This window comes from Leptinotarsa decemlineata, unplaced genomic scaffold, assembly GCF_025532065.1.
Source record: "Leptinotarsa decemlineata unplaced genomic scaffold, Ldec_3_MD MMD2_tig00026299_RagTag_RagTag, whole genome shotgun sequence".
Lineage (NCBI taxonomy): Eukaryota > Metazoa > Arthropoda > Insecta > Coleoptera > Chrysomelidae > Leptinotarsa > Leptinotarsa decemlineata.
In genome coordinates this window covers 3,847,151-3,856,724 of record NW_027412676.1, presented here as the reverse complement: position 1 = coordinate 3,856,724, position 9,574 = coordinate 3,847,151, and the positions used below count along the sequence as shown (strand labels likewise).

Here is a 9,574-nt window from a genome sequence, read left to right as displayed (position 1 = left end):
ACATTGTAAATTTAAACTTTGTGACCATTCTGATGAAGGCTTAATAGCCTGAAAGACTTGCCTATGGTTTGAATTTCCCGAGTGTTTTGTTAATTAAAACTTTTTTTTTGACAAGACGCTCTATGACGATTTATTTGGGATAAACAGACTATTGTTGAGTTTTTTCCTTGCAGACACCGATATACAAGTCCTAGACTGATAATCCCTTGGTAAGCACTTACAAATTTAACTGTGATTGCCACGTATACATAGCTATTTGATCAATGGGGTACATTCCGTGTGCCAAGAATATTGATCGTTCAATTCATTTCAGATTTCACATGTGGAAGAATAGATAACGAAACAAACGATAATTATTTGAAGTTCATAAATTGGCAACTGCGTTTCATACATTATTTTTTTTTGCAGTAACAAACGAACAAACATTTTGTTTTGAATTTTGAATCGTGAAGTTCCATAAATGAATGTCATAACTGTCATAACTATTGAAGTTCAAAAAGTTCGTTGCGGTTTTGCAGTTTGTTGAAATCAAGTGAATTTTGCATTTTGTTTGTAGTAGTGCGATGTCTGGCGATATACTACAATTTCTCCAGAAACAAAAGCAGTTAATATCTGAAGACAAAAAGAGATTGGGACTATGCCAGAACACGGAAAAGGAAACGAGTTTAGTTGAAGAAGTAGGTACTCTTTAAAATTGTGACAAGACAGTGTCAATTGGTGCTTGATAAAACTCTTCACTATTCATATAATTGTTTAATCAGCATATTCTTTGTTTAATTTTCCTCTCAGTTTTTGTGTCAAATGAAAGGGGTGTATTAAGTATAAGAACACATTTAGAAATAGAAAATCGCTCGACTAATGAGAATTTTATAGGAGTGGGTACCCTCAACACTTGATCATTTGATAGTTTGGAAGGTTAATCCTGCTGAAACTTTTACTCAATGTCGTATAATATATACAGCTGTGTATGTAGTAATTATTACTACAGTTGAATGCAAACAACTTATATTAACATGAAAATGTGTATGAGCAGACATGGCAAAGGTTTGCATTTTTTTAAGTCTTATGCCCGCGAGATTAGTATCTGAGAGTGTTTCAAAAGTTGCAATTTCCTAACATGGGGGTGATATGTGTTTGAGAGGAAACCGCTTTTATAAAATGAATGCATTGATTTTGCATTTTTGCAATCTTACACGCCCTTCATGTAATGAACAAGGTCTATAACCTATGTCAGCATAGTTATTATGCGATAGGATAAGAGAGTTGCAAAGCATTTTTAAGTGGTAGTGGTAGTTTTTTTAGACTTCGGTAAGTTATCTTTGCAACCACACCTAATTGGAGAGAGTGAGCTGATGGTCAAAAATGACACCAAGACAATTATCTTCAGAGACAAGGAACAAATTCACTCTCAATGTATACCGGGAATGTATGACAATAAAATTTGACGGATGACAAACGAATTAAAACTATTTACAATTTGAGGGAAAAGTGAATTTTGGGTTTTGATAATGGAAAAAGATTGTTATATGAAACTTCGACCACTAAAGAAAATTGTGAAAGGTTTTATATACAAAAAAAAAACAAGAAGTGTTGAGTTCTTTACAAAAAATAAAAAATTATATTTCACAGAGTTTATTGATGCATTTCATTAGTTCGGACTTCCATTGTCTAATATGATATAAATTGATTTGAAATCCCTGAAAGAATCTGTAACAAAATTGAAAAAAGATTAGCTGAAAAATAACAATAATATAAAGCAAAAAAATTGGACTATTAACAAGAAATGAAAATTAATGAAAATTAATAATTATTAGCAAGAATGAACATTAAAAATTGAAAGATTCCAAGCCAAGTTATTTCTCGACGTTTCGATTGTTAGTATCCACAACCATCTTCAGGTGATGACTGACTGGATACTAACAATCGAAACGTCGTGAAGTAACTTGGCTTGGAATCTTTCAATTTTTAATTCTCAGTTCTTGTTAATAGTTCAATTTTTAATAATTGCTGTATTTTATTTCATTGTAATTTCAGTTATTTTGCTTAATATAATTGTTATTTTTTAGCTAATCTTTTTAATTTATATAGATTCTTTAAGGGATTTCAAATCAATGTATATCATATTAGACAATAGAAGTCCAAACTAATGAAATGCACCACGAAACATTGTCAACGACTTTCAAACAAGAGTTTATTGAATTTATGAAAGAGAGTTGGGAAAATTTAATTTGCCTGCATTTCGAATGATATAAAAAAAGGTAGAGGAACTTTCAATACTGTTTCATATTTGTTATATTTTGATATAAGCCAGTTTGTGATGCAACGTTTCGTTCATTAGATTTCATCAACTTTATTGTATTGTAATACATAGCTGAATTTGTTGTTATAGTGGCTACAAAAATCAATGGAAAAAACTAGAGGTCCGTATTTAAAAAAATGAAGTTGATGATGAAATCCAATGAACGAAACGTTGCATTGCAAATTGGTTTATATCAGATTATAAAAAATATTAAACAGTATTGAAAGTTCCTCTGCCTTTTGTATATCATTCGAAATGGAGGCAAATTAAATTTTCTCAAAAACAAAACATTCATTTCTAAAAGTTACAAAAAGTTTATTAGAACTATCAATTTGCCGTCATGGTTTTTACTGAAGACAGGATTTCAGATAAATGAATAATGAAATAAAAAAATTTTATTCTCAATGTTTCATAAAAATACGAGAATTCGAAAATATCATTGTCTTTTCACACAAAATATAAAAACTTTTTAAAAATATGTTTGTCAACGTTTCCGGCTTCCATTTATTACCTTTCTTCATCAAATTGTTATTCACAGCACAACTGATTTCATTGGCATCTAGGGCGTTGAATGCTTATGAGACGTTTCTAACCATATTCTCCTTACTTGTTGTAGGATCTGCATAAGCAATATTTTTCATATGTCCCCATACATAATAGTTCATAGGAGACATATCAGAGGAACGTGCTGGCCGAAGATATGGCCCATTTTTTACAAACTACACCGGAAACGATTTGATTGTCAATACCTGTTTCGCTATCACAGTAGTTTTTTCGTAGTGAATAACATACTGAAAAACTAATTCTTTACTCTAACTTTTATATACCCCACGTAATCACAAGTAGGAAGTATCTACTCAGGTACATAAGTAGAACAGATAAGGGTCTTTTGGGGCGTATTCCCTATGGGACATAATTGCGTTGGTGAGTATGAAATAGTCGTGTGCGGGGTTATCGATGCATATAAGGATGGAATGAGTATCGGAGAGATTCAGCTGAAAGATAAGAGCGTGGCTGAATTATAAAAATATTGGTATAATAGTAATAATGAATGAAAAATCGGATTAAAGAAAAAAACATGGCGGCGAGACATTCAGTGCAGCGTTAAAGAAAAAAACATGGCTCCCAGTTATCGTTCGAAAATATGTTATTTTACCTGCGTTCTGACCGTTTTTCGTTTTCGTGTCGGGATCCTAACGTTTTAACATGCGATCCCTCAATATGCACAGGGTGTTTCAAAAACGTTTTAACGTGCGATTCCTCAATATGTACAGGGTAGCTCAAAATACGTCGTTTGAGAAAAACATGGTAGTTTAACGTGTAAACATGCTAGTTTAACGGGAATGTAGTATTTCAACGTGCGATCCCAGTGAAAAACGTGTTTATATTCAAAAGTGTTGTGGAGTTATTGTTCGAAAATATATTGTTTTACATGCGTTTCGACTGTTTTTCGTTTTTGTGTCGGGAGTCGTGACGAATAAACATGCGATTGCTTAATATGTATGAGATGTTCCAAAATACGTCGTTTAAGAAAAAAATATGGCAGTTTAACGGGAGTGTAGCATTTCAACGTGCAATCCCAATAAGAAACGTTTTATATTCAAAAGTGTTGTGGAGTTAACGTTCGAAAATATATTGTTTTACATGCGTTTCGACCGTTTTTCGTTTTCGTGTCGGAATCCCTCAATGTGTATAGGGTGTCTCGAAATACTTCGTTTGAGAATAAAACATGCTAGACTCCTGTAAAACTGAGTCTAGCATTTTAACGTGCGATTCCAATGAGAAACGTGTCAACACGTTAGTTCAACGGAAGTATAGCATTTCAACGTGCGACCCTAATGAGAAACGTATTTATATTCAAAAGTGTTGAGAAGTTAACGTTCGAAAATATGTTATTTTATGTGCGTTCCGACCGTTTTTCGTTTTCGTGTCGGAGTCCTAACGTTTTAACATGCGATCCAACATGCCAGAGGGACACTGAGCCGAATCTTCATTAACCAAGTTAGCATCATCAGGAGGAGTAAACCAGATGTAAGTAAACATAACAGAAAAATTTGTATAGGATGTCATTTGAAAAGAAAGTGTGACAACAAATTACTATACAAATTTAGTATTCAAAATTTCGAAATAATTTCCTTCAGATCGTTAACAGTGTAGCTTATTTGAAGCGTACTATCATTTTGTTATTTAAGCTGTTTCGCTAATCAAAATTTTGGACACGTAAACTGCTTCGAAAAACGGCTTTTTTTATTGCTTCATATTTTCAAAAAATATATAAAAGCATATGTAGTGTTTTTCTGTTTTTCAAAATACGCTTTTTAAATCGTAATATAGTTTAACAGAAAGGTAGTTAACCGTTTGTAATAGGAACCAGAACCGAAATTTCCTTAGACGTAATGATAAAAGAAATTCCTTTTTCATTTTAATCATGAAAACAGTTGATTTGAATCTTTTAAGATAATGCTTTTGTGAAAGCCGAATCGACCTTGTAGGGTTCAATTTCAACAATTTCGAAACCAAAAGATTTTGAAACGTTTCGACAAATCAACGTTTTTACACTTTGTAGACCTTTTTGATGCCTAGTTTTCCACTCTTCACACCTATTGAGCATAAAATATAATTTTTTTTTCTGATTTGAGGTGCCGCCTACGAATTATTATTCTTAACCTCTTAATAAAAAGTTTCTTATTTCTCATAAATGTTACTTTTTCACGAATATCACAAGTGTTTTAACATTGTTTTCTTTTTTTTATTGCACATTATGAATAACAAACAATTTTTCGTAAGTGATTATTTTTTCTATTTTCCTTTGGATGGTGAAAAAGGATACTATTCATCTTCGGATGAAGAAATATATTTTTCGTGAGTTTTTTAAATTCAGTTATAATATGAATTTATTAATGTCAGAATGTTTGTAGATTGAACATCGATAATGCAATATCTAATTTTTGCCCCGAATGGTGGGGGTTTTGCATCTGTACGGGGCAAGAGGAATACGTTCCACCTGAACCTACCTCTTGCCCTAAACCCGAGCCCACCCCTAAGAGCAGATGTACGGGGCAACAAGAAAACGATCCACCTAAGCCCCTACCTCCTGCCCCAAACTCGAGCCAACCCCCAGATTTATAACTAACATCACCCCCACAACTTAAGATAATGAGCTTGAAAAATAAAATATAATTTTAAATTCAATGTGTTTGTTTGTTTTTTCTAGTTTCAAATATCAGTTTTTAAACGGAAAATAATTAGTAACCTACCGATAGACTTATCAAAAGACCTACTCAATATTTCATCCTTCCAAGCCGTTGAATAATGAAATAACCTATCAATAGGCTATCAAAAGACTTACAACTTAAATTTGATCTAAATTCATCTCTATATCATGAAGCCTTTTCCCAATTAAACTTTGAATACGTGTGATTGATGACTTGTTTATTTTGTGGTGATCATGATCACTTTAATGAGGTGAATAAAACACCAAGTTTTCAATCTTCACATCTCAGTTTTATACATGATAATAGGGTCAAACCCGATACCGGTCGTATAAATAAAATCGTCTAGTGGTAATTAAACAAAGGTGTTTTTATTGATTTCATTAACTTGTAAATGTTTTGAAAAATTTCTTTTTTCCCTACGTTTAAGGAAATTTAGATTACAAAATAAATTACAAATGCCAGGCGATCATTATTTATTTTTTTCCGAGTTGAATCGATGATCAAAGCTAACTTTGGTTAGAGATCATAAATAACAAATTGATTGTATGCATCCTATATGAAATTTTTTGCTATATTTATCTACATCTGGTTAACTTCTCCTGATGAAACTAACTTGGTTAACAAAGATATGACTAAGTGTCCTTCTGACATCTTGGATCGCACGTTAGACACTTCTATTCAATATAAATTTACATACAATCACATTTTCTTCATTTCGAATATATTTTATGTATGTGAGTTGTTTTTTACCAACCTTATACAGTGGTTTATAGTACTGAATAAACATCAAGATACAAGGTAAGTTTTCATTTTCAATTTTTTTCTTATTTCATTGTTCTCAATTATATTCTATTTTTGTTTATATGAATATTATGCATTGTTCAAGTCAATGTCAGGATTGTCACCATGGTATTTTGATCCGCTTTGTATACGTTCCTCATGAACTAACGAAGGGATCAACGGTCGTGCAAACAAACGAATTAGCTCCTTCGGTATAAATTATCAACAAAAATTTCCTCAATCTAAGACGCTCTGTTTCTTAAAACACGTCTTCATGACACGAAGTGCTCTGAAACATATGCACTGTTGTCATACATGAAAATCACGGCAATGAACTTGACATAAATTCCTCACACTCTGTATATGCGTTTAAATTTTTTTGAAAACGTTTTTTGGAAGCGATTGAAGTGATCAAAATGGCTGTTTCAACGCATTAAAATTTTGCGAAATATTTCATGCGATAACCGCGGCATAAATGAACGTTTTATCTCGCTAAATTCTTGACATTTTTTCGAAGCGATTCTCATGTCATTTCTGCATTATTTTCCGTGACGCGTTACAATGCAAATCATACGGGTTTTTGCAAGAAATGGGGCTTTAAAAAATGCATTTTTTTCGACACGGTTAAACTTACAAAACTGACTATTTTAGCGCATCAAATTTTGTGAAATTTTCAATGCGTTTTAGGAGACTAAAATGAATGTTTTATCGCATTATATTTTTGTGAAATTTTCGATACGCGCATCGAAAGATCATAAATTACAAATGACAGGCGGTAAGTTCGTCATCTCCTGATGATGTCAACTTGGTTAGAGATCTTAAATGACAAATAATATTACGTTTCAAATAAGTTTTCAAATAAGTTTCAAATAAGTAAACGGAGGAAATCGCACGTTGAAACCCTAGATCTTCGTTATAACATTTTTTTCTCGAATGACATCCTATACAATTTTTTTCTGTTTTGTTTACATACATCTGGTTTACTCCTTCTGATGATGCTAACTTGGTTAATGAAGATTCGGCTCACTGTCCTTCTGGCATGTTGGATCGCATGTTAAAACGTTAGGACACCGACACAAAAACGAAAACACTCTGTACACATTAAGGAATCACATATTGAAACCTTAGAGCCCCGTTAAACTGCCGTGTTTTTTCTCAAATAATGTATTTTATCACATCTTGTACACATTGACGTTATGCTTTTTTTTAATGATGTATTTCGACAAATTACATGTATTCAAACACGAAAACGAAAAAACGCATGTAACGTATTTTGAAATGTCATTATTGAATACTCAGAATACCCCCATTGCCCATTTTCAAACGTTTTCTATCGATATCGCATGTTAAAACGTTAGGCCCCCGTTAAACTGCCATGTTTTTTTTAAATGACGTATTTTGAGACAACTATAAACATCGAAGAATCACACGTTAAAACGTTAGAGCCCCATTAAATTACAGTGTCATTTCTTAAATTACGTATTTTGAGGACATCCTGTACACATTGAAGAATCGCACGTAAAAACAATAGTGCCATGTTTTTTCTTCAATGACGTATTTTGAGACACCATGTACACATTGAAGAATCACACGTCAAAACTATAGAGCTCCGTTAAACTGTCATGTTTATTAAATGACGTATTTTGAGACACCCTGTACACATTGAAGAATCGCACGTTAAAACAATAGAGCCCCTAAATATTGGGCAAAATTCGATTAACGAATTTCACAATGAGCTCCCGAATGCCTAAAAAAAAATTAATAAACAAAAATTCCGGATTAATTTCAAAAAATATTTATTGTTTGTATAGATATATTATCTGATAGTACATCTATGTTTATGTCGATGATCATATATGTATATATGTGTATATGTATGTATACAGTGCCTTCATTTCAAAACTTCCCACCCATAGTACTTCGTTTAGCAGGGAGAATTTGCCGTAGGCAAAAAACACGTCTATTTAGATATCGAGGGAGAAGTGTAAAACCAGTGAGAGCCCTATTTTACGAGAACGGATCAACCAATTTCAGTTTTCTAAGGATTTTTAAGATCTTTAAAATGATGTGTCACAAGGTAGGGGGTGCCATTTAAAATTATTAAGTGGGGCTAGCTAGTGGTAAGGGGGTTAAACACTAAATAGCACTGGCACTGGTTTTAAACTTCCTCCTCGATATCTAAATTGACGCATTTTTTGCCTACGGCAAATTCTCCCTGCTAAACGATGTACTAGGGGTGGGAAGTTTTGAAATGAAGGCACTGTATATGTGTATATGTATGTATATTTATATTTTTTCAAGTTTCAGATCTGATTTACCTTTTTTGGTATGCTATATTCGTACTTAGTTATGTTATAGTTAGTTTTTTGAATTATTGTTTTTTCCCTGTTATAAACATTGTATGTTTCTTGGGAAAACAAATTGTTATTATTATTATATTATATCAATCTAATAATAATATGTACATGAAGACTGGGATAACATCGGTTTTTAAGAAAACTAGTTCAGTAATGAAGATCTATTTAAATCCAGTTGGTCATTCAGTAAAATGTTCGAATTTTTAAGTTTATTAACTTCCATTGCTTTCGAATGATTTAGCTTCAAACCATTGATTCGAATATGTTGAACTTGTTTTCTTATTTACATAGCTCATATAATGTTCCTGAATGCAATTCATGAATGTTCTGCCAGTTCTACGACAAGTTCCATAATTTAATTTATATACTCCTGATTTCTCGAATTTGGTTATTGTGTATTTTTAACTAACTTTCCCAACGTATTACCAGTTTTATATGAAATTTTAATATCTTGTTTATTAAACAATGAAGCCACTTTTTTTGTTGTTTGTCCAAAATATGTTGAAGCTCTAATTTTGATTTTGATTATCTTACTTATCAATAGGAAAAACGTCCAGAATCGTTTTTGCGTAGACTTTTTTGGAAAGTATTTTTTCTAATAATCCAGTTTCAAATCCGTTACTTACTGCAATTTGCTTAATGATATTGAGTTCTTTATTAAAATCATCCATTGAAAGAGGAAAATTGACTAATCTATGAATCATGATTTTATAAGATGCTATTTTGTGTTGATACGTAGAATCGTAATTATTAGTAATATCCCTATGGGAAGGTTTGTGATAAATTGAAAAATCATGTTTGTTGTTCATTCTACTGATTGTTAAGTCCAAAAAATGGATTGAGTTTGAATTGTCAGCTTCTACTTTAATAGTGAATTTAATGTTTTCATAAATTTTGTTAATATCCCTATGAAAAATATCTAA

The 9,574-nt window shown here is 32.0% G+C and overlaps 1 protein-coding gene across 5 annotated transcripts in view; it reads left to right on the top strand.

Moving 5' to 3' along the window:
• The first annotated feature begins 454 nt into the window (after nt 1-454).
• LOC111503756 (uncharacterized) overlaps nt 455-9,574 on the top strand; it is a 77,762-nt gene continuing 68,642 nt past the window's right edge. For 3 of the 5 annotated variants that reach the window (XM_023158149.2, XM_023158148.2, XM_023158145.2), the window contains exon 1: nt 456-677. In XM_023158149.2, coding sequence (XP_023013917.2) covers nt 564-677 — 114 coding nt within the window. In that variant the 5' untranslated portion in view covers nt 456-563. Of the gene's footprint in view, nt 678-9,574 lie in introns of all 5 variants that reach the window. The other 2 variants (XM_023158147.2, XM_023158146.2) reach the window with 1 other exon arrangement.